Here is a 25,122-nt window from a genome sequence, read left to right on the forward strand (position 1 = left end):
CTCAGAGTCTCTGTCCCCAGTGCCAGCTTCCAGGCACTGACCAGATCTCAGTTGCCCGCTTTGCGGGTAGAACAAATGATCAAGAAAAGGACAACTTTTAAAACATGAAGGGCACAGGAGGTTAGTGCCTCAGGATAGTCAAAAACAAGACCTCTCAGTGGCCTCCTTTTATTTGGCAAGCATAGGCATAAGGGAGGGGTGGTGGTGGTTCAAGGAGTCATGGGGCAGTGATCATAGCAGGCTGGTGAGATAAGGAACACAGCACACTCAGACAATAGGGGGCAGGTTAGTAGGGAACCTGTGTTTCCTTCCCTGAAGTGCATGCTTGTGTCTATAGCATGGTTTACAATGGTCAGAGTGACCTTAGCAGATGGGATCTTGCCCCAGGGTGTCAGGGTTCTGTGGGTCTCCCCACCATGAGAGCTGGGAGGAGTTGTCCACTTTCCTCTGAGGTCTCTGGGCAAGACACACACAGACCTCCAGGTGACTCAGGGTGGGAGGGGTCTGTGCTCATTGCTGTGTCTGCAGCCCCCATGAAGCCAGGTCAGAAGGAAGCCCCTGAACGGGTGCGTGGGGCTGCTCATTCACTCAGGATCCTTCTAAGACTGGGGAGGGAACAGCCAGACAAAGACATCCCCTAGTTACACATTCTGGGTATCAACAGAAAGCGCCATATAATACTAATATCAGCACTAACGTATGTGGCTGTATGCATTTCTTATTGGTTGCTATAATAAATTACCACAGACTCCATAGTGAAATCGATGCAAATGTGTTACCTTACAGCTTGAGAGGTCACACGTCCAAATCAGTCTTGTTGGGTAAAGTAAAGGAGTGGGGAGACCTCCTTCCTCTTCATCCTGGGACAGAGCTAGAAGTCTGATGTGGAGTTGACCCTGGCATGTTGGCTTAGTACCCCAGGGACATTGAAAATGCCATTTTGATCTGAGTGAAGGGACTTTGTGTCATGTTACGTCACATTCAGGCAATCGTCTCGCTGTGAGTGATGCAGTGTGATGCTCACCGCATCCCTGCTCCCCAGCCCAGCTGTGTGCCTGGCTGTGCTGAAGAGAAGCCCAGGCAGGGAGCATGTGGGCTGCTCCCACCTGTGGGGTGGACTTCAGGGACTCACCCGGAAGAGCAGGAAAAGGTGGAAAACTCTCCTTTCCTGTGATGGGTTTTTATTTTTACTATGGATGATTTATGAAAGGCTTCTCTGCATCTGTTGATAATTTTGTGAGCAGTGTTAATGCATCTCATTTGGTACTTTTAAATTTTAAGCTACTTTTGCCTTTCAAACTAAAAACAAAAGCAAACCCCCCACAAATGTTATCACAATGTTTTATGTTTTAAATGCATCACTGGAAATTCTTTTTTTGACGGGTGACCTTGGATTGAACGCAGAGAGCACTAAGTTACATCCCCAACCCTTCCTGATTTATTTTCTAACAGGGTCTCGCTGAGTTGCCCAGGCTGGGCTTCAGCTTTGAACCCTCCAGCCTCAGGCTCCCGGGTGGCTGAGCTGACAGGCAAGGCTCACCACGGTTCACTGAAGGGCTATTTGTGGGGCTCAAATCTAGGCTGATGTGAGAGTTGTGCAGGTGGCTTTCGCATTTTGTAGTTTCCTTGTCAAGTTTTACTATAGTAACTTTTCTTGTCTCATAAAGTATCTTGGGCTGTCTTTTCTCTGTCTGTTTGCAATAACTATCTGTGGAAGCTTGAGATTTGTGTTTCTTGAATGCGAAAGGGCTCACCAGCAAAGATAATTAAACTATAATTTGCATGGCAAAGTGTTTTAGTTACAAGATCCAAGCGCTCAACGCCCATGGTATGATTCAGATTTCTCTTTATCTCCACTTAGTAAATTTGGTCAGTTCCACCTATATCTTTTTGACCTGTTGGCAAAAATTATTCCTAACATCCTGATATTACTCCTATAAAACAGATGGACTCTGTCTTGATAGCAGCTATTTTCTGATGTTGAAATGTGTGTCCACTCTTAAGTTCTCATTTGTAGCTAATATTAGTTTTTCATTGAATTACTTAGAATTATATTGTATATTTTTCTAACTTTTTGAAGTGATGATTTGTGCAGAGTGTTTTCTAATATATTTGCCTATGGTTCTTCATCTTGTTTCCTACTCATGTTGTATCATGCTGTCATTAACATCATCACTCATTTCAAGCATTCTTTCCTGGGGTTTTGTTTCGCAGTTCACTCAGTGGTTATGGAAGAATCTCTGACTTTTATTTCCAGCACACAGAGATGTGAGCTCTCTCTGACTAGAATTAGGCGAGTCTCAGAGGGTTCCAGAATATCTGGAGGTCTCTTTTAGGTGTCCCTAATAAGCAGCTTATACACTGCACTCTGCTGGGAGGGCCACGTCCTGGGAGGAAGGAGGCACAGCTGTCCCCTGTCCCAGCATCCAGCTGCCCACTTGGGCATAGGCCACTTCCTGTGGACTCTCACTGGCAGCATCCTGCAGGGGAGAGGAGGACAGGAGTGACTTGTGCTTGATGTGAGGGAAATCTAGGGCCTGGGGAGCACAGACCCCACCTGAGCATCCATCTGCCTGTCTTCCCCTGAATGTCTATCCTTGAGTGAAGGAGGGAAGTCCCCACTCCTCCTGGGTTCTGAGTGCTTCACCTGGGCACACGTCACTCCCTGAGGGTCCTCATCAGGTGGGATCTGTAGCAGGGAGACAGGATCAGAGATGGGGTTTCCTTGGTTCCTCCCTGGTTTCCTCCAGCCAAGTTCTTACTCTGTGGCCAGAGGGATCCTTTAGAAATTAAACCAGCCTATATCCTTTCCTCATGGATCTTCAGAGGCTTCCCAAGGCTTGGAGAGTCTGTTCACTTCCATCCTGCATTGTTACACTTGCATCCTGCCTCAGACCCTGCTCTCCAGGCTGCAGCCACAGAGTTCATCTTCCTGAAGGAACCCATCCCTACCTCAGGACCTTTACATCTCCCTCCACACTCTCACAGTGCTGCACATAGGATCATCAACACCCTCATGCAATTTGCTGAGGAGGAAACGGAGGCTGAGAGAGGGGAACTGCCAGCCCAGGGAAACCAGCCCAGGGGAAGCCGGACTTCCACCCTGCTCTTTTCAGCAGAGCTGAGCCTCCTGATCTAAAAAGGAGGAGCCTGGATACCTTGCCCTGGACTGTGCTCTGCCTGCAATGCTGATGCATCAGAAGTCCATGTGGCCCTTTCCATTCAGGCTTCCGTTCAGCACTCACCATACCAGAGGCCTCCCTGTGAGTCTCACTGGCTCTCCTGTCCTCAGCCCCATTCTCTGCTTTATTTTCTTTCGTAGCTCTGTGCTCTCCTGACACTGGCCTCCCACCTCCAGGTGACTCAGGGTGGGAGGGGGCTGTGCTCACTGCTGTGTCTGCAGCCCGCATGGAGCCAGGTCAGAAGGGAGCCCCCATGAACGGGTGAGTGGGGCTGCTCATTCACTCAGGATCCTTCTAAGACTGGGGAGGGAACAGCCAGACAAAGGCTGAGGGCCAGGAAGGGGACAGAAGGAGGGGACCCTGAGGTCACAGGAAACCAGCAGAGGGTGGGGTCACAACTGGCAGAGGTTGGGGCTTCCAGAAGGGAGGGCTCAGCTGAGAGTTCCTGAGAGCTGAGTGGTGAAGGACAGAGCAAGGTCCTTGGGTTTAACTGGGAGACAGGAAGTCCCTGTCTCCTGGATGGGGTCTCACCGGAGTGTCCAGCTCCACCCTGCCCTCAGGCTCTGTGATCTGCACAGCAGCATCTGCAGGGACAGAAGAAGGGTCACCACCTGGCCAGAGTTCTGGGATCTCTCAGCCCCCAGGCCCAGCCCTATTCAGCTGGGAGCATGTAGCCAGGGAGCTGTGTGATGTCCCCCAGCTTACAGAGTTGGATTCCTTTGACTCAGTCCTGAGCCCAGTCTCCCCTGTCCCTCTGATGCTGAGACCTCAGGGTGTCTCCCTCACCACACCTCTCTTCCTCTCACAGAGGTTTCCTTCCTGGGTGGCAGTGGTTGGGCTTGAGCTGGGGATCCCTGGGGGTGTAAGGTTGCCCTGAGGGTGGCAGGTGGGGAGTCTGGGTCCTCGGGCAGGAAAGACCTCTTCTGCAGGTCTCTGTCACAGGGTCCTGACCCCAGGCCCTGTAGGACATGGAAAGTCACCTCTCTCTGTCCCCGGGAGATGGATAGAGATTCATCCAGGAGATCAGAACCACCCAGTCCACAGGCCACACAGGGCAGGAAGGAAGCCTTGGACCCCCGGACCAGGGAGCCGATGGGGCCTGAGGTGGAGAAGCTCAGACCACAGTGGAGACTTCCACAGGGATGGGCCTGTGTGCTCTGCACTTGACTCTCTGCTCCGAGGTTCTGCACAGGAGATTCTATGCAGACTTCTTCCCTAGGACTGGTTCCTCGGGGACCATGCCACCCACAGCTTCCTGAGGCCCAGGTCTCACCCTCTCTGCTCACCTGCCTTCTGGCTTCTTCTCTGACGCCAGAATCGAAAGAGGAGGAGGAGGACAAAGAGCACCAAGGAGGAGGCCACTGAGACCCCCATCAGGACTGTCAAATACTTTTGCAGACCTGGGCCAGGGGTGCTGTCTTGAAAGAGGAAAATTGCCGCTTCGCTGAGCACCTAGTTTGGCACCTGCCCACGCTGGGCCTTTGCATCCCCCCTCACACTCTCACAGCACTGCACATGGGATCATTAACCCCCTCATGCAGATTGCTGAGGAGGAAACAAAGGAGTAGAGAAGGAACTGCCAGCCCAGGGAAACCAGCCCAAGGGAACCAGGCAAGCCGGACTTCCACTCTGCTCTTTCCAGCAGAGCTGAGCCTTCTGATCTAAAAAGGAGCCTGGATACCTTGCCTTGGCCCTGTGCTCTCCCTTGGACATTGTCACTGTCACTGTGCAGAGAGACAGGACCACAGCAGTGTGGGGTCCTGGAGGCTGCCCTGGCAGGCCACCTATCCAAGGCTCACAGCAAAGTCAGCACTGAGAGGAACTTGGTCAAGGCCAGGCCTCTCCTCTGCACTGGGGAAACTGAGGCCCACACAGGAGGGGCTGCTCCGAGAGTCAGCATCTCTAGAGGAGGCTGCAGCAGAGCCACAGCTCAGTCCCTGCTCTGGACCCCTCCCAGCAGGGCTCTCACTTTCTGCTCTGAAGCCCCAACTCCATAGGGTAAGGGGCTGATCCTCAGGGCATCCCAGAGAGTTGGGGAGGTGGGGGGCTGGGCTCCTTGCTCCCCACTTCAGCTGCTGATCCTCTCCAAGCTGAACCCCAACCTCTCCCTCAGTTTTGAAACCACCCCATGCAGACCTGATTCTGAGCCTCTGGGCATCTGGGTTCCTGTCCCTCTTCTCTGCCCTTAGATGGCAGTGGAGCCGAGACTGAAACCAGGACTGAGATGGGCTGAGCATCTCTAGGCACCCTGGACACAGGAAACTGAAACAGGGCCTGAGACTCCTGCTGTCGAGCTGGGCATTGAGGGTGGGGACCTGGTTCATCCTGGGGATGAACATTTGAGGGAGTGAGGGACAGGGCTGCCCTGAGGATGGACCTCGTCCTCTCCTCTGCCTGTGCTATGGCCTCCCCAGACCAGCTTCTGCTCACAAAGCACATTCCATAGAGGTAGGGTGGGAGGTGACAGTGTGCCTAGGAAGAGTCCACCTCTGGGTGCTTCTCCCTACAGGACCTCATGCCCTCCCAGGCCAGGGCTGTCCTGGGAGGAGGCACAGAGGAACCCTGAGCTCAGCTATGCTGGACTCACAGACTGCGCACCTGAGACCAACAGCTCCAGGGGCTTGCTGGGCTCTGACCACACCTGGGATATACTCAAGATGTAGCCATAGCATATGAATGTCCAGTTATATCTGGGAGTCACAGGGCCTACAAGGAATAGGGCCTTGACCTTCCCCATCTGGCCTCACTGTGAGGGCTCTGTCCAGGAGGGCTTGTCTTCTCCTTGGTGAGTCAGGATAAACCTGTCAGACTTCACATGTGACCTACACTTGAGGGTCACGATTGCCCCGGAGGGCACCACACGCTTGGGCAGGACTGAGAGGCTGGGCTTGCTGTAGACTCCTAGGAGAGAAGGAGGCAGCATGTGAATTCACACTGACCACACTGTCCCCAGGGCTGGGCTGTGAGAGAGGGACACCCCTGAGAGCAGACCCCTTCCTGAGGGCAAGCCTGGGCTGGGACCCTGAGTGTCCTCTCACCTGTCACCACCAGCTCCAGGGGCTCACTGGGCTCTGATTGGCCAGAAGGGCTCTGATAGTAACAGTGATATTGCCCTGCACGGTGCTGGGCCATCAATGGGATGGAGAAGTTGGCCTTGTTTCCAGACTCCAGTGCCATCTCTTGTTCCCAGGGTACTGGGATTGTTTCTTTTTCCAGATGGTACTCCTGGGCCTCCAGAGTCCCCTCACACCAGAGGATCACAGGTTCCCCCAGTGTATTACCGATGCTGGCTCAGCCCAGAGCCTGGGTTTGGGCAGGGCCTCTGCAGGGAAATCACAGCTGGGTCCCAGCACCTTCCTCCTCCCCTCACATCCCAGCTCTCAGCCCCAGGACCCTCCAGACCTCCCAGCAGCAATTCAGAGCTGCTGTGTTCCACCCCTACTCCTAGGGGTGGCTTTTTGTCCCCAGGAAGAGGAGGGACAGCTGGGTATATACTTACCTGCCTGCATTGAGGTTCTGGGGCCCAGACTCAGCCCTGGAAGAGAGTTCCTGTGAGAGCTTTGCCCTGGAGCTTGAGCAGGTCCTCTGCTCTGGAGCCTCCTGAGACCTGAGTCTCTGATGGAGGGGTGCCTTGGGTAGGGGTGGGATCTCTCCCAGATCAGGGTGTCCTCTCCCCTCTTCCCATCTCACCCAGGCAGAGCAGGACCATGAGGGTGGGGGTCATGGTGTGTCCAACCACTGTCATGGCTATGCAGATGGCTGTGATGTCACTGCCTGGCCGTCACACAGACATGGGGTGTGGCTACTTAGTTGCTGGGTTCTGCCCATTTAGGGATTGTCACATCAGCAGCCCTATAAGAAGGAGGGCTGCCTTCCTCATTATCCACAGTCCTGGGCCAAGCATTACATATTATGGGATTTTTCCCTTCTGAAATTTTTGGTTAGCCATCAAGTCCTTAAGGGCTAGGATACAGTGGCCAACAGACTCCATGCCTTCCCAAGCTGGCCTCTTACAAGGAATGGTGTCCAGGGCTGGTCCTTCCTCTCAAAGCCTCCCACGGGTCTCCTTTTTCCCTCAGCCCCTGCACCTGCACAGCACAGTGCTCCCCACAGTGGCCATTCTCCCCCAGCGCTGCACTGGAGATGCTCCAGGGAAGACCTTGGTTATTGCTGCAGGTGGACGGGAGTAGAGATCTGCTGAGCCTTGGTTGTGCTGCTCACCTGGAGCTGTGTCCCAGGGAGATGATCAGAAGGAGGCTTTAAGGAAAGCAGCTCTTTTCCCGAGTTTAGCTGTGGGTTTCCTGTGCTAAACTCCCCTGCATGTACTTCCCTTTCCCAGCGCATGGTTTAATCCCATCTCCTTGTGAAAAAAATTCTGAGCCGTTCTCACATCTTCAGTGCCCCTGACTCCTGGGTAGAATTCTCCTGAGTTGGGTGGTGGCTGATTTCCTTCTCATGCCTTTTCATCATTCTCTGTCCATGCTGCCCGGACCTTAGCAACTCTTTCTGGGCCTCAGCTTCTGCTTCTGTTGTACTCATCTCACTCCCCCAGTGGTTATGAGGTCAGCAGTGCCTGGACATGGGAGACTCAGCCAGGGTGGTTTTCAGATCGGGAAGCAATGGACCCCTCATATCACCAGTGCATCAGTGAAGGCCTGATGACAGTAGCTCCCCTCATCTGGGACATCATTGTAGCTGTCTGACAAACACTAAAGGGCACCAGGTAAAAGTGATTTGCAGAATACAGCAAATCTCAAAATGAGACATGGAGGAGGAGGAACTGGACTTGTTAGAAGAGGGGCTCAAAGCCAAAGTGGACACGCCAGCAGCAGCAAGAACAGTCGGGCTGTGCCAGGGTGGGTGGAAACTCAAGAGAGAACCGGGATGTGGCCACAAGATCCAAACACACTGTACACAACATGGGCGAGGCCTCACCATGGCTGATAGCAGATGAGATATGACTAGGAGGAGACATCCAAGCCTAAGGATGCATCATAGAACCTCAGAGCTGAACAAGGACTGAGGGACAAAGGGGTGACACGGAGCCATTGTATGCCCTGGTGCATGGGAAGATGTGAGCTATTTCCCCTGGAGATGAGTTTCCCTGATTCACCAGGCCCAGGGTTGAGGGCTGCCCCTCAGGACCCTAAAAATTAGGGGCACAAAGAGTGAAGTCTTGGGCCTTTACCACCCAGCCTGGACCCCTGGTCCCTCCTCCTCCCTGTGACTTCTGTTAGCTCAGCATCGCACAGTGAGGAGCACCTGTAGTGAGTACATAGTGACACAGAGCTACACACACAAATGTGAGTGTTTTTCAGGAGGGGATGAAGTCAGAGGCTCATAAATGCAGTGTTCCTGCCTGTTACAAGTGCACGTCCATGGTGAATGATCAGTACTAAGCATGTGGATGTGTACACATTCATAGGAGGGTAGACAGATGTAAAGCGACACATGTACATAATTGAAGAAGGAAAAACCATAGTGAAATTTACAAACCACAACATAACATTTTTATTTATTTCATTTTATTTCTATTTTTGGTACTGGGAATGTAAGTGATGACTTCATGCTTGGCAGGCAGATGCTGTGCTGTTGAGCTATATCCTCAGCTAAAGGGAAATTTTTGTCTAATTTTCTTTGATACAAAATTGTTTTAGTACCGGGAATCAAACTTACTTGCTGTGCTGCTGAGCTATATCCCCAGCCTTGATACCAATTTTATCATTAAATCAGAAGTGATCAGTTGAAAATCAAGAAGCAGAGAATTCTAACTTAACTAAAAATAATAGTAACGTACCCAAGTAAATAGTTTTCCTATTAATACTTTACATGTAGCACAAAATTTAAGCAATTAATCCAAATTGTAGTTAGAAATTATTAAAGTCAGTGAAAAATTCTAAAATTATGCATGCATGCATGCATAGAAGTTTTTGAATTAGGTTTATTTTTTTTATTTAAAGAAAAGGAAACAAAAAATACATGGAGATAAAAAAAGGGTAGAAATAATACAAAATTACAGAAAAACAAATGGTAAGAAATTGCTGGTTGATAAGTTACATATTGTCATCCTAGAAATAGCTGCTCAGGTTACAGAATTAAAGTATTTAGAATGACATTCAAAAAGTGACACTACAAACAGTTCTGCTCAATGATCGAACAAAAGCTCAGTAATATGGTTATCAGTCCTACACATTTGTTTTACATCTCAAAGAGGGTAAGGTTAAACATATCAAAACAGTAAAAAAAACAATTTAAAGAAATACAGATTTCAAAGCAAGTCCACTGGAGATCTTCACTATCTATCTAACTGTCTCCAGTTTCTTACAAATAGTTGTCCCCATTTTCACCCACTTTATATACTTATTGCATATTATAGAACTAATCAAATCACTACAGGATGATGAAGGCTTTTTAGGTCTTCAAGATCTAACATTAGGGAAGACAATAATAGCCACCATCGCATCTCTCATTCTCTTTGTAATAGCTGTCCCCATCTCTACATATGCTGAAATTGAACTCAAGAAACCAGTCCAATGTCATTCTAAGCGAACAATAGTATTGCTAGAATTTATATCTTAATGCTACAAAATTAGCCTCGGGTTTCTTAGCATCTCTTCCTCAGAGTGTTCATTACATCCTGTGTTATATAATTAAAAAAAAACCCATGTGTGAATTTCTACATATATATCTATCCTCTCTGTATTATAGGGAAAACCAAGTCGTAGCAAGACAGCAAAACAATTTCCTAGAAAATCATGCAATGGATAAGACATATAAGACCACAATATAGATGATCTTCCGTAGTTACTATGTTTCCTCTTGTTATTTTCAATAGATTTGCCCACAACACTGGCTTATTATAGTTAAACATAGTATTACCTATTTTTATAAAAACTTTGGAAGCATTGTAGGATTTAAGGGCTGTTAATAGTTAATACCAGTATGGATATCCTTTACATCTTGTCATCTTCAGAGTAGTTGCCTCTACTTTTAGGGTTGATACTAACAAGCATACCAAATTCAAATAAAATCAGCCAAGGCCAACCCATAGTCTTATGATTCAGATTCAATTAAAATCAGTCATAGTAATACAGGATTGTAATACAGGAATGTAATACAGGAATGTAAGTAATACAGGATTTCAGTTTAAGGTAATAGGAAAGTAAGGATAGTTACCATGGTATAACCTGTTATTTTTGAGTCAAGATGTCTGTGCCCTCAAATCTGACATGAGTGGACAGACCAGAACAAATTAAATTCAAACTAAATATGGCAATAAGACTACTGTGTCTTTTAAATCCTTATACACCATTAACAATGACCTCTGCCTTTTTAAATAGTGTTTCAGAGCTGTCTATACTAAAGACTATAGCTTACCGTCTCTGCCTCATGTCTGCTACTCCACTTTTCTGCTATAATTTGTCCACCTTATTCTCTCATTCCGCTGTCTGCCCTGTTCATTGAGGCCTCTCTGCCACTGTTGCTGGAATCCTGGTATCCCTTCCTCTCTTTCTCTGGAATGTCCTTCAGCACTCTCTGTAGGGTTGGATTGGTGGCCACGAACTCCCACAGTTCCTCCTTGTCTTGGAAGCATCTTATTTCTCCATTAATTTTGAGAGAGAGTTTTGAAGGGTATATGAGCTTTGGTTGCATATTATTTTCTTTCAGGACTTGGAATATTTCTCCCCACTCCTTTCTTCACTTAAGAGTTTGTGTTGATAAGTCTGCTGTTATTTTGACAATTTTCCCATTGTAGGTAATCTGCATCTTTTCTCTGGCTGCTTTTAATATTTTGTTCTTTTGGTGGATTTCTGGAATCTTGATTATTATATGTCTAGGCGTAGGTCTGTTTTGGTTGTAGGTAGCTGGTGTTCTGTATGCATCTTTTATCTGGATATCATTTCTTTTTGCTATACATGGGAAATTTTGCTTTAATATATCTGTGAATATTCTTTGTATTTCATTTTTGGTTGCTCCTGCTTCCTCACTCACATGCTTTATTCTTAAGTTATGTATCTTTTTGTTTTTGAATTGTTTCTTTCTGGTTCCTTGTTATTTTTAAGAGGCTTTTTCTTTCACGATCATATGCCATAAATCTCTCTTCAAGTTTCAGAAGGCTGTCTTTAGTTTCTGTCAAGGCATTTTGCCAGTGTTCAATGGAGTTTTTAGTTTCCAGGTAATCTCTTTGGATCTGTTTCATGTATTCTAAGTTATGTTTAAATTCTTCAGAAGTTTCTCTTTCTTTTCTGATTTCCTCAGTTCTTCCATCTGTGTTCTCTTGGGTGGGGCTTGTCATTTCTTTAATTAGTATCTTTATATCTTGCCTCCCCTGGATCAGGAGTACAGCTTTAAATTCATCTATGAGGTCATGAAGGTATTTTTTAATTTTGGCTGATGCTGTGTCGAGTATTGGATGGTTACTGTGCTTGTTCTCTTCAGTGTTTACTTCTCCTGGGCTTATTTTCTCATGTTGGGCAGCTGGAGATTTTTAAAAATTTTTTATCTCTTGTCATGTTTCTGGTTTCTTTCAGACTGGAGTGTCCTGGGGGTCTCTGGCTCTCTCCGTATTGCTTAGGGCCTTTCAGAAGCGTGCTGGCTTGAGTTTTTGCTGTCCTCCCCAATTTGCTGTTATCTGGGGTAGGCTGGGATGCAGGGGCGGTACAGGCTAGCCTCCAGCCTCTGTGCCAGTCAATCCGTAAATTAGGCTGTACTTTCTGGATGTCACTGAGTTGTGACTATTTTGTATCTGCTTATTGGGCCCCAAGCAGAGGCTTGGTTTAGCCCCAGTAGCTCATGCCAGTTCTCCCTGTACCAGAAGCAGCTGACTAATGTCACTATGGCACAGGTTTCAGCCCAAATCCCAGCTGTTCTCTTCCAGACCTCTCTGTGACAGGAGTACCAGGAGAGCAGGCCTGCCCAAATCCAAGATGTCTACCACTAGTTCTCTGTATGACACTGAAGCCAGCACGGCGTCAGGCTCTGCCCAATTTCAAGATGTCTTCCACCAGATCTCCCTACAAGGGGTCTCGGTAATGTCACCGAGCTGTAGGTTCTGCCCAACTCTAAGATGTCTGCCACCAGACTCTCTGTGTTATTGATGTCCCCATGGTGGCGGGCACTGCCCAGTTCCAAGATGTCCTCTGGCCAACCCCAGAATCCGCAGGGTCCCCAGTACTCACCAGGGTTTGGTGCAGGTCCTCCTCTTGAGTCTACTGCACACCACGCCGCTCGCCCTCCCTGCATGCTCGGCACAGCGTGGAATGGTCAGAAAACTGCACAGCGTTTGGCTTTGGAGCTTCAGAGCCTTTTGCAATCTCCTCTGGTGCAGCGGGGCAGTCCTGGCTGCTTCTCGGGGTCCCAGGTCTCAGTTTCCAGCAGTCACCAAAAGCCAACACAGCTTTTCCTGTTGGGTCCCCGGGTCAGTTCGCTGATTTAAAGGTGCGGGATTTGCAGCCTCCCACTATCAGCCTTCACAGTCTCAGCACAACTTTAAATCCTCCACCTGTGCTGTCTTGGTTAATAAGAGGGCCATTCATCTGGCTCTCTCCATGTTGTCATATTCTAGCTTCTAATATGATTTCTGTGGAGAGACTCTCTGCCCAATCCCCTAGCAAGCCACCATTTTCTCAGTCTCCCTGAATTAGGTTTAAAAATACTCCTAAATTTTATTAATAAGAAACAGTTTTAATTGTTAGGATAAGAAGAATTGATACTAAGAAGTTATTTATCACAATTAAGGAATGTAACATCCTGATTCTCTGAAAATTGGAGAATTGTTATTTACGTTTAAACTGTATACCCATTTGGAGTCATCCCAGGATGTAGGTTCCACATATGTAAATCAATAAATGAAATACATCATTTTAATGCAAACAACATGTAATCATCACAATAGATGAAGGAAAAACTTTTGACAAAGCTCAACCACATTCATGATAAAAACCCTACGGAAAATTGGCATACATGGTCTTTATCTCAATCTGACAAAAGCCATCTATTACAAACCATGAGCCAACATCATACTAAATGGACAAAAAGTGAACGCTCTCACTCTAAAATCAGGACCAAGACAAGGATGCTTACTGTCTCTGTTTCTACTCAGTATAATCCTGGAAACTTTAGCCAGAGCAATTAGACAAGAGAAAGAAATGAAAGGAATAATGATAGAAAAGGAAGGAGTTAAATTATCATTTGCTGATAACATGATACAGCACTCAAAAACTCCACTAAAAGTCTCCCAGATTTAATAAGCAAAATTCAGTAGTGTAGCTGGATACAAAAATAAATACTGAGAAATGAATAGCCTTCCGGTACATGAATAAAGAACTCACTGAGAGACAAGTTAGGGAAACAACACCTTTAATAATAGCATTTAAAAAACTGAAATACCTAGGAATCAGTCTACTGCAGAATGTAAAAGATCTCTACATTGAAAATTATTCTGAATAGTACTCTGAAGGAAGAGATTGAAGAGGATATCAGGAAGTGGAATGACATCCTTGCTCTTGGGTAGGAAGAACATATATAGTGAAAATGGCCAGACATCCAAAATTGATGTACAGATTTAATGCATTTCTGATCAATATTCCAACATGTCTCACAGAATCAGAGAATTCTAAAATTCGTCATTCTTACCTGGAGCTGTCCTGAGGAACATGTCTGCAATTAGCTCCTTGGTGTCCTAGAATTCTTTTAGACAGGACCGAGACTTCCTCACCTGAGTCCAGGAGACCCAGAGGGTTACTGGGTACAGACTATGTCTGAGGATGTCTCCTGTGATAGCTATAGAATTTAAAAGTCCACCTTTGGCTGGGAAGCATGGGATCCACATGGAACAGGACCTGGAATGTGGCACTGGGACCTCACTGTGAGGCCAGGGTACAGGAAAGCAATATATACAACTCAATATCTTCCCTATATATGCCTTATAATTATCTACAAAATTCAAACAATCAATCCAAATTTTAGTTAGAAATTATTAAAATTAGGGAAAAATTCTAAAATAATGCATGAATATATAGAAGCTTTGTGAAATAGTTTTAAAACATGCCTAAGGAGAGGCAGTCTCCAGGGTCCTCTCACACCAAATGTCACAGGTTTCCCCCATGGTATCACAGATCAACCCAGAGCCTGAGTTTGGACAGAGTCCCTGAAGGGAAACATAGCTAGGTCCCAGGACCTTCCTCTTCCCGTCAGATCCCAGATCTCAGCCCCAGGACCCTCCAGACCTTCCAGTGCCAGCCCACACCTGCTGTGCTCATCTCCACTATCCAGGGATGACCCCTTGTCCCCAGGAGGAGAAAGGACCCTGGACAGCTGAGGATATACTCAACTGCCTGCCCTGGGGTCCTGGGGCCCAGACTCAGCCCTGGAAGAGAGTTCCCTGTGAGAACTTTGCCCTGGAGACTGAGCAGGTCCTCTGATCCCTGGAGCCTCCTAAGCACCTGGTCTGCTGATGCACCAGGGCCTGGCTGTAGGGTGGGATCCTTCCTAGACTGGGTGTCCTCTCTCCTCTCATTTCACCCAGGCAGAGAGGGCTGTGAAGGTGAGGGTCATGGTGTCTGTATGCACTTTCCTGGGCTGTGCAGATGAGTGAGACCATGGTTCAAGGCAGCAGGGACAGAAACACAGGGTGGGGCTGCCCCAGGCCTAGTTCGGTCTTTCACAGAGCTGTCCTGTGAGCAGCCTGAAAGGGGATGTGCCCTCTCTAGGTGCCAAGTTCTCATTTACTCATGGTGGGCACCAATTTTTCAGTGGTTTTTCAGACAATGCTTCTTCCCTTTCAAACCACCAACATGTGGAAAAGGCAAATCTCACAGTCCCACACATCTGAGTTTTGTTAGCTCGAGCCTGAGGTGCAGAATCAAATTACTCTGCGTATTATGATTATTATTTCCTTCTTTCTATCACTTTCAAAATCTCATTTGCTCTTTCTTGTGGTGTGCACCTTGCATTGTTGATTTATCTTCAGACATTTTTCTGTTTCTGAGTTTCTATTTAAGACATTGAGTTACATTAAATTACTTCAAATTTTGCATTTCAATAGTTTCATGTACAATTTTTCATTACCATACATTTTGCACTAGGTTTGGAGTTTCTTATTTTACACAATCATTATTTAGAAAATACGGTTGTTATATATCCCAGATATGCTACATTAGCTATGACTCACTGCAGAATCAAGTTATTTTAAAATATCAGGGATCCTGGGCTGTCCATGCCATGGGTCCCGGGAGCTGCAGTTCACAATCTAAATGTCCATGGGGTTGATCTGCTCCGACTTATACTCAAGTCTCAGTACTTGCACTCTGGGATCTGAAATCTCTCCCGTACTGATGAGTGGCCAGGCAAGTGTACACACAGGATGCAGCTGGGTGCTCCTCTTCCTGGGAGGAAGGGGTTGTGGTTGGCTCCCGTCCCTTCTTGAAGCTGTTCAGCTGGGTGTAGGTCACTCTCTGGGGACTTTCAGTGTCAGATTCCTGGAGGGAGAGAGTGTAGGGATGAGAATGTGGGTGCAATGTGTGAAAGATTGGGGACCAACAGGTGATGAGACTCACCTGCCTGTTCCTGAGCCTGTCCTCTCCTGTGGGTCTCATGCTCAGGTCCTGGAATGGCCTTAATGTGGGGTCAGCAGGGGAGACCTTGCCGCATCTCCTTCTGGAGGGCTGCACACGAGTGTAGGTCACTTCCTGGAGGTCTTCATGCTCAGGGCTCTGCAGCAGGCAGAGAGTGACAAAGGCTGCTCCCTGACTCTGATCTGTACCATCACTTAGTGCCACAGGTACCACAGAGTGAGCACTGTGACAGCAGTCAGCTTGAACCTCCCGGAACAAACTCCCAGTGGCTTCACGAGCTCCATCAGAGCCCAGGGACACTTGCGACTGAGCCCTGCCAAGCTCTGCATCTGGGCACTGACACTTCTATCCTCCATCCATCACCTCGAGTGACCCTGGACCTCAGCCTGCTCCTGAGCAAGGTTCCATGCCACCACCTGGACTCACACTTCCTGCTCCCTAGCAAGAATGCTCATCCCTGGGACAGTCACAGTAGTGTCCTGTGTTCAGGTCTCTGCTGAGACACATGTGCTCAGAGAGTCCTCTCTGCACCATTTCCTGGAGCCCTTCCTGGTCTTCCCACAGACACTTGCCCTTCCTTGCCATGTGTGGCTCACAGTGCTGTGCATTGCCTGGGTTTTTGTGCCTGGTCAGTGCTCCGTCACCACTGTCTGTCTGTCTCCTGCTCTGGGCTGCTCTGAGGACACAGACTTGGTGCTGGTGGGCATCAGCCACACTCCCAGCCTCACAGACTGATCCCTGGAGATGGCAGCACTCCCTGTGGGGCTGGTGACGGAGCCTGCAGGGAAGAGAGGCAGGGCTGCAGGACACTGTTCCTCACTCTCTAGGCAGCAGCCTCCAGGGAGCTTGGTGAGGTGCAGGGGTGAGACACATAAGAGAGTCTGCCCTCAGGGAGCTCAGGGCTTGAAGGCAGGGGGTGTAGACTCAAGCAACGAAACCATGTGGTAAGGAAGTATGGAGAAAATAGCAGAGTGGAGGAGAGGACAATTTACCTCAAAGCTGCAGGAGTCTTCTGGGGAGGTGGCAGCAGAGCTGGGTCCTGGTGACAAGAAGATGCAACCCTGTGACACCTGTGTGTTGCCCTTGCTCACCTGCCATGTATTCTCCAGATTCTTTCAGCTTTTGGGGTCTTGAACCCACCTGGCATGGAATCTCCAGATTCTTTCAGCTTTTGGGGTCTTGAGCCCAGCTGCTGATCCCTCCCTGGGTGCAGCCCAGGCCATCCTCTCCCTCCTCACCTGCCTTCCTGAAGTGTCCCTGATGCTGGAGTCGCAAGAGCACAAGGAGTGCGAGCAGGAGGAGGAAAACCACTGAGATCCAGGCCAGAACTTTCAGGTTCCTTCCTTGACTATGGCCATGAGTGATGTCTAGATCAGGAAGTTATGTGCTTACTGATGACCCTGCCCTGTGTGGGGTTTGCATTTATCACCTCAAACCCTCACAATCCTGTGATACACTGCTGCCCCCACCCAGGCAGTCTACAGATGAGAAAATCAAGGACAGTAGATGATACTCTCCTGCCCAGGTGCTGTCCACACCTCCACTTGAAGCCCAGGTTTCTGTACACAAGTGGACCTGAGACTGTGATGAGGGCTGAGATGGGCTGAGAGTCTCCAGGCAGCCTGGACACAGGACACTCGGGGCAGAGATCAAGACTCACCTGTTGTGGAGCTGGGAGTTGAGGGTGGGGTGCGGGGGTCCCCAGAGCATCTTGTGGATGAGCCTGATGTTGTGATGGGCTCTGTGGTTGGGGGGCTGGGACTAGATGCCTCTGGCAATGAAGATAAGAAAAGGGGTCATCACGGGATCCCTCTGGGCACCCTGTCACTGACCGCTGTCCAAAATAACACCTGAGGTTTGTCCAACACCATCTCCTGCCCATATGGCACTTTATACATTAAAATTAAGCCAGTTGGGTGGGCATGCATTAGAGAAGCCCAGCTGGCTTAGAGAAAGGAACCTCCCCTGGCTGGAATCCTAGGTCATTCTCACTCCAACTGAGAAAAAATTTCTTTAAAGGTAAAGGGATTAGAGACACTTTGAGGACAGGGACAGGGTCTTCTCACCTGAGACCATGAGCTCCAGGGGGTCACTGGGTATGGACCACACGTGGGGATTTCTCTTGTAATAGCCATAGCATCTAAATGTCCATCTGTGCCCAGAAATCAAAGGACCCACAGGGAACAGGGCCTGGAACTGTCCGTTGGTAAGTCGCCGTGAGTCCAGGGTCCAGGAGAGCTTGTCTCCTCCTTCCTTAGTCAGAATGAACCCACCAAATGGTTGTCTTGTGATACACTGGAGGGCTACATTGTCTCCTGATGTCACTGAATGGCTGGGCAGTGCTGAGAGGCTGGGTTTGCTGTAGATTCCTAGGAGAGAAAGAGGCAGCATGTGAAATGGGGTTGGGCTATGAGATGGGGACATCCCTGAGAGTAGAGCCCTTCCTGAGGGCAGAGCCTAGGGCTAGGACCCTTAGTGTCCTCTCACCTGTCACCACCATCTCCAAGGCATCACTGTGCTCTGACAAGCCAGCAGTGCTCTGATAGTAGCAGTGATATCGCCCCGCATGGCCATCACTCATGGATGGGATGGAGAACTTGGCCTTGTTGTTGAGTAAGAGTGACATCTCCGAGATCCTGGGTTTTCCTTTTCTGTACAGATTGTACTTCTGGGCTCCCACATTCCCCTGACACCAGATGCTCACAGAGCTCCCCCAGGGCAACACAGAGCCTGGCTTGGCCCACAGTGTAGGCTTGGGGAGGGTCCCTGCAAGGAAATGAGAGGCTGGGTTGAGGAAATTCTCACCTCCTGCATCCATCCCATCCTCATGCTCAGGCCAAGGCTGTGTTCTACTAACTGAGGGCCAGGAGCTGAGGCTGAGGCAGGACACAGAGTTCTGGGGAGGACTCACCTGTGAGTCCTTGCAGCGACATGTGCAGACTCAGCCCTGGAAGAGAGTTTCCTGTCTTATCAGAGGTTCTGTCTGATGCCTCACCTGATCCCGCTCTCTAGCCCAGCCTGGTCTCCTCCATCTCCCCATTCTCACCTAGGCAGAGCAGAACAGGCACGGTAGGCATTGTGTCACCTCCTGTGATGGCTCTAGCTCTGACAGAGGAGACCTCAGCGCTGCAGGACAGACAGAGGAACGGAAGTGGAAAGTCAGAGCTGTTGCAGCCCCTTGTCCCCACCTCTGTGGACTCAATGAAAGGAGACCAACAAATCCTCCCTGGACCAGGCTCTGCCTTCTACAGGCTCAGCATCCATAGTTCCATGGAGAAATCTCTGCCTCTGTGATCTCCTGGTTCCAGGACTTCCCACACGGCAAGATTCCATTCATTCAAAGAAAGACTGGTTTCCATCCTTCATGACCACAGAAACCGGACTCCAACCTAGGACCCTAACTTTCTGAGAGCCTCCTCTGTACTGTCACTCCTGGGCCATTTTTAAATGAGTTTTTGCTTAGGAGAGTTTTCCTGGATTCTAGAAATAACTCAATGTCTAGCGGAGTACATGGCCTGCATGCTGAGAGGGAGATCTTTAGTGCGAACCCAGTGTCTGATCACTCATCCTGCAGGAACAGGAGGTGGATGGAACCTCTCTCCTCATCAGGTTTTCCTCTCTCTATAGTAGCTGTCTCCAGGATTCCGCTAAGGTAACCACACAATGGGTGACCCAACAGCTGAAATAAATGTGTGCTGCTTGCTGTGCTGAATTCAGGTTTCCTATATTTATGGTTTTCCTTCTGGTTACCTGAAGGACGACTCCTGTCCCACGCTGCAGAGTGACTCACAGCAGCTGTCCCCACACCTGTGCTGTAGGCTGAGAGCTCAGCTGGGCTTCACCATCCCCAAGACCCGGTCTGTCCTTGAAAAGAGTGTGGCCCTGTGTGAATAGGAGGTGGCAAGCTGAGCACTGCATGCAGGTCCTTGTTTTCTTTGTTTGCTTTACCACTGGGATGTTCACCTGTGTGTGAGGAAAGTGACAGTGGGTGCTGTGCACACCCAGCAACAGTGGCTGCTCCTGGTGCTCCCTGATGTGCTCCTTCCAGGGCTGAAGTTTCTGTGGTGCTACAGAGGCTCTGCCTGCCTGGTGGCCTGTGTTGGATCCAGGGGAAAGGAGAAGGCTGTAGGGCTTCACTATGGCTTGGCGAACAACTTTCTCCATGTCACAGGGCCTGGGGAACAGGGAGCCTGTCCTTGTTCAGTGTGAAGAAAGCACTGTGAGGGGTGACAGCACTGAAAGAGCACCCAGCGGTGAGGCTCCCTCTGAGCCTCCCCAGGCAGGGTCACTGTCCTTGGTGTGTGCAGAACCTTTGTGCACAGGAACAGGGACTAGAGCTGGCAGTAGTGTCTGGCTGTGGGACCTCATGTGCATCTGGGTGAGCATGGTGACTGCTCTGGGAGAGAAAACTCAGTGTTCTCATTCGGGAAATGCAGGGGCACAAGGGCCCATAGTCTGAATACCTGCATAGTCCAACACGGCCAGAGCCCCCTGGTAGAGGTGACCTGTGCCCACAGCACTGTGATCAGAGCACAGGAAAGCAGGAGGCAATCCTCCAATGGGAGCAGCATCTCCCATGGATGGATCAGAATCATCTGGAGTCACAGGAGCTAAGGGCACCACTGTGAATGGCTGTGGGGTTGGTCTAGGAGAGGAATCTGGAGGAGAGTGGAGTATCAGGCAGGATACAGCTTAGAGTACTGGGTGTTGGGGAGTTTAACAAAAGTTTGGAAAGAGCTCAGAGTACTGGAACCTAGACAGAAGTGGAAATGGTGAATATGATGCTCAGTGGTTTAGATGGAAACAAGCACTGTCTCAGGAAATGGGTCAAAGGCAGCTCTTAATAGTTTTGGGACCTCTTGTCTTTTCCAAATTGAAATTTAAACATCTCATACCTCCCAAGAATTAAAAGTACTGCAGAAATAGTAATAAAAATTCATAAAGTATGAGAAGAGTGTATTAGGAAACTCAGGAAAAAGAACCAACAGAGAACCCTGAAACAGACTGTGAAGAGAATCTTTCCCCCAAATAGCTTTGACCATTGTGTTTCAGGTCACCACATCATTGTTATTAGGGAGGAAGGTAACAGTCACAAAACTTCTACCACTGGAAAACTGGTTAACACATTTCCCCTATATATAATGGTTTGCAGCCACACTCAAGTTTACAATGGAAGTGTTGAGCACAAAGATATAAAAACATTTGTAAGGCCTGATTTGTAATCTATTCTCCATAACTCTTGATAAAGAAAACCTAGAGTCTGTAACTCTGAGAGGCTGATTGTGCTGTGCTGCAAAGCTGAGAATATTTGTTGCTGGCACAGCTTCCTCTTAGCACCGGGTGAGCTGCACCAGCCCCAGATCCATGTTGTGTCAGGCAGAGAAAGGGTATGGACGTCTGTCCTTCTATCCTCACCCCGTCATCCACAGTGCGGGCTGTGTGTGTCCTGCAGTGTGGGTGACTGTCCTGCACACAGCATGATCACAGTGTGAGTGGACTCCTCTCTGTCCACTGACCAGTGTGTGCCCCTCAGACACAAACCTCAGACAGCCGAGGAAGAGCTGTCATCCTACTGCCCCTGGGACAGGAGAGTGACTGGGTCATGTTAGAGGGTCCTGAGGTCCATAGAATCTTCCTCTGTCTGAGGTGGACATCAGTGCAATTCCCCAGCATGTGTTGCTGAAATCTTGTGTGGACAGGATTGTCAGAGGACACCTGGTTCTGAGAGGTGAATGGGAATCACCTGGACCTCAGAACGCTGATGTTCCCAGCAGGAGAGGCAGGGTGTTAAGGTACTGAACATTGAATTGTGCACAAGTTTCACAAACACCATGGGGTCTACAGACCCTCCTCACTGGTGCTGAGAGATGAAGGAAAACTATGTGTCCACACTGAGTGCCCCAGAAATGTGGGGAATACTATGGGAAGGAAACTATGAGCTAATTCCAACAGCTAGGGAGCCTCTAGTTCAGAGTAGCAGGCCAAAGCTTGTTCTGCAGCGACACAGATTTCAGGGAAGAAGAGGGATAAAGTGAGCTTTGAGTGGTCAGCAGAATCCTGCTTCCACAGCACAGAGTGCAGAGAGCGGCCATGTCTCCCTGTCTGCAGGAGCAAGGGTCAGAACACAGTCACAGACTCAGTGCTGGGGCAAAGTCTTTATCCCAGCAATTTCCAGGAAGGCAGGAGACGTGAGTCACTGCATCAGGGATTCTGCTTTATACCTGATGCCAGGAGACAAAGGCATTTGCCATTGACTTCAAATATTATGGCCTGTATGTCTCTCAGGTGAATTCTAGCTCTGTGACTAAATGAACCAGTTGATTCTAAATCTCCACCATCCCCTAGAGCAGAAGGGAAGTTGCCGCAAAGGGACAGGAATGAACTCACTGTCTCCACTCCCCTGTGCCCCGTGAGCTCCTGAGTTCCAGTGGATCTTGGTGAAGGGCTTAATTTTAGCTTTAATCATTTTTGTAATTTAATGTCAGTGATATCCACAGGTGCTGCCCTATTTGGTAGCTGACGTACAGATACACATCATTATGAAATTTTATTGGATAATTTCCAGAAAGAGTGAGCTGGCCACGTGCACCGAGCACTAAGGGATCATCACAGGAGAGTTTCAGAATGTGTGCCCACCTGCAGTGAGAACTTAAGTGTGGCTCACATCTCCACCCACCTGACATCACTAATGGAGTCACAGGAGACTGGTGTCATTAATGGTAAACACAGTCTCACTGTACAGATTGTGCTGGTGCCACCTTGAGAAGGAGCAGCATCCCTGTGGGAGAAACCTGTCCAGGAGAGTCCCAGGCCCTTGCCCATGGTGCTCTGTGTGCTTAGAGCCTGAGGTGCCCCAACCTCTACATGGGCTTGGCTGGTGCTGAGTTGTGGGTGATGCTGGGCTTGGCTTACAGTGCTGGGTCCACAGGGCAGTGGGTGAACACTGTTGTGCGGGATCTGAGGTCTCACACCTTTGTCATCTCCCGTGTGTCTTTGGCTGCAGGGTCCTGACAAGAGGAAGGGGAGGGATAAGAGCCCAAGACTGCAGAAGCTTAAGGCAGCACCTTCAGCTTCTGCATGGGTTGGCAAATGCAGGGAGTTATTTTCTCAGGGAGCTCCTGTCCCACCTAGCATTTGGTCCTCTTTGTGCTGTGGTGTCAGATACAGAACATCGCTCAGTGAGTTTGTTGTTTAGAAACTCACTGTGGAGCTCAGAGATCAGGGTCCCACCCTGTGTGAGCATAGCTAACCACACAGCATCACATCATCCCAGGGAAAACAGGGTTTAGCCAAGCTGGTAGAAAGGTTGTTAGGACCACATAGGAGAGCAGAGGGTCCTGGCTTAGAGAAAGAATGTGAAGCCATTCTTGCACTCACAGCCCTCAGTGATTTCTTCACTTGCACCCCTGTGAGGTTTTACCTATCCCAGTGCATTTACATATCCCAGTATGTGCAGGGCTTCCTGTTGCTTTGGCAACATGCAGCTCACCCCCGCATGGACATGACAGGTCTCCCAGAACAGCAATTTCCCTTAGAGAGCTGATCCAACCTTGCAAATTTTCTCTTCACAGCTTTCTTTATTAATAATAGTGAATGCATTGGAGAATAGGCTGAAATATACCAGAGTCAAGCAAAGGAAGTCAAATGTGGGATTATTTATCACAATTCTCTCACAGAGGTTGCATTTAGGCTTTGCAGCAGAGTCTATCTCCTCATCCTGGACAGGCTGGAGAAGAGCAGGCAGCTCCTGGTCTACACAGGGGTCTTAGTTGCCAGCACTGGGGCTTCCTCTTACAGAGGTGACTACAGCTCATGCCAGACTCCAGAATCTGAGTATCACAGGCTCCTGCAGAAGACTCTCTTAGCACAAAGCAGAGCCATTTCAGCTCCCTAAAAAGAATGAAACCCTCAGGTTCTGGAATAATTTGCCCATGAGTTGACAGAAGATGTACTGGAAAGTCTGCTATGTCACCTGCTTCCACCCCATATCTTCCACATGGGAAGACCTTATAATCAAGGGGCAGGTAGGGACAGGGAGGACACAACATGTGGCATGGAGAATTGGGTCAGAAAGCATCTTTGAAAGAGAATCACACGGGAAGTGACCCATGTGCATTTGGACCCTGCCCTTCCTGATTGTGCCGGGTCCTAAGTGTTGACCTGAGCCATTTGGGCTGGGCACCGACAGTGCATGAGCTCAGCCTCCCAAGGCTCATCCTGCCTCGGTCTTGTAAACCTCATGTCTCAGGACAGGCTTCTCCACCAATACCCTCTGCTGCCTTCCCTTCCATGATTTACAGGACACAGAAGGCTGACTGATTTGGGGTATGATGTTTCTTCTACAAGACAAGAGATAGGAACCGAGGAGAGGTAGAAAACAAGCAGGATGTGACTGTCACTGCCCCAGGTCACACTGTGCAATGTTCACTGCTTGCTGCCCACACAGGAAGACGACCAGCTCCTCACTATAGCACAGTGGGGGCCAGGTGCAAGGGAAAGTTTCAGATGAGGCCCAGGGTGCCACAGCTCTAACCAAGGCCACACTGAACCCACTGCCAAACAATCCCCATGTTCGCACCTTGCACATTCTGTCCTGCTGAGCCTGGAACCACAGGGGGACATTGCTGTGTACTCACTTCCCTCTGGGAGACCCAGATGTGGTTCTGCTCCTCTAGGCAGGATCCCCTGCCAACTGAACCCAGTGTCCAATATCCACATATGGACAAGCTATCAAATAAATGTGCCTCATTGGTTCCATGCATCTTCTCAAAGTTCGCAGTTCAGTAGAAGATTACGGTATTGATTTTCATTTCATCCTAGGTCACTATTTTTACTTATTTGTTCATTTCCCCATCCGTTTCCCCTACTCTGTCAAAGGTTTCAGCCTTGGTTACCCTGTGCTTTTAATGACTTACTAGGTTAGCATTTCTTTAAAATCTTTGTAAACTGTTTCTTTCCACTTTACTTTACTTGTGATGTCAGTAAACTGAGTAAAATATCTCCAATGAACACGTGATATTTCTGTGAACTTGGTTCTGTTTCACATGGTTTCATACTTTAGGGAAAATTATGGTGCATAATCAGAGGTTTTGAAGTATTTTTATTCCTGTTATTTTATAAATAATTCCTATTTTTATAAACAGTTATTAGTATAGTCCATTGAGGGATTTTCATTTTTCTTTCTTTCCTTTTTTCTTTTTGGTAAGAAGAATTGAACTCATAACTTCACGTTTGCCAGGCAGGCACTCTGCCACTGATATGTATTCTTGGTCTAAAGTTTTCATTTTTGAGAGTGCTAAAGAAGTTTAAATTCTACTTGGTCATCCTGACTTTTTACTTTTAACAAAGGAGAGCTGCTCTGCAGA

At 48.6% G+C, this 25,122-nt stretch overlaps 2 protein-coding genes across 3 annotated transcripts; both read right to left on the reverse strand.

Annotated features, from left to right (window-relative positions):
* Positions 1-1,866: 1,866 nt before the first annotated feature.
* Positions 1,867-6,906, reverse strand: LOC134476912 (leukocyte immunoglobulin-like receptor subfamily B member 4). 2 transcript variants are annotated; one of them, XR_010048720.1, is made up of 5 exons: positions 6,682-6,906; positions 4,469-6,083; positions 3,714-3,766; positions 2,558-2,689; positions 1,867-2,480 (listed from the first exon to the last, which is right to left on the reverse strand). XR_010048720.1 is itself a non-coding variant. In XM_063253274.1 (5 exons), exons 2-5 carry the CDS (start codon positions 4,554-4,556, stop codon positions 2,355-2,357), a joined length of 399 nt encoding a protein of 132 aa, XP_063109344.1. In that variant the 5' UTR covers positions 4,557-6,083; positions 6,221-6,502; the 3' UTR covers positions 1,867-2,354. The 2 variants fall into 2 exon arrangements, 1 of the variants encoding a protein (XP_063109344.1); XM_063253274.1 differs by lacking the exon at positions 6,682-6,906 and adding an exon at positions 6,221-6,502.
* A 1,760-nt stretch (positions 6,907-8,666) lies between these two features.
* On the reverse strand, positions 8,667-19,101 carry LOC100726268 (leukocyte immunoglobulin-like receptor subfamily A member 5). The gene is made up of 9 exons (XM_023563214.2): positions 18,804-19,101; positions 18,669-18,704; positions 18,245-18,523; positions 17,824-18,126; positions 17,418-17,528; positions 16,996-17,124; positions 16,750-16,796; positions 15,740-15,895; positions 8,667-15,661 (listed from the first exon to the last, which is right to left on the reverse strand). Exons 1-9 carry the CDS (start codon positions 18,832-18,834, stop codon positions 15,470-15,472), a joined length of 1,284 nt encoding a protein of 427 aa, XP_023418982.2. The 5' UTR covers positions 18,835-19,101; the 3' UTR covers positions 8,667-15,469.
* Between the last annotated feature and the right edge of the window lie 6,021 nt (positions 19,102-25,122).

Source organism: Cavia porcellus, unplaced genomic scaffold (assembly GCF_034190915.1).
Source record: "Cavia porcellus strain 051 isolate PalLab524CR breed Dunkin Hartley unplaced genomic scaffold, mCavPor4.1 scaffold_7, whole genome shotgun sequence".
In the NCBI taxonomy this organism is placed as follows: Eukaryota; Metazoa; Chordata; class Mammalia; order Rodentia; family Caviidae; genus Cavia; species Cavia porcellus.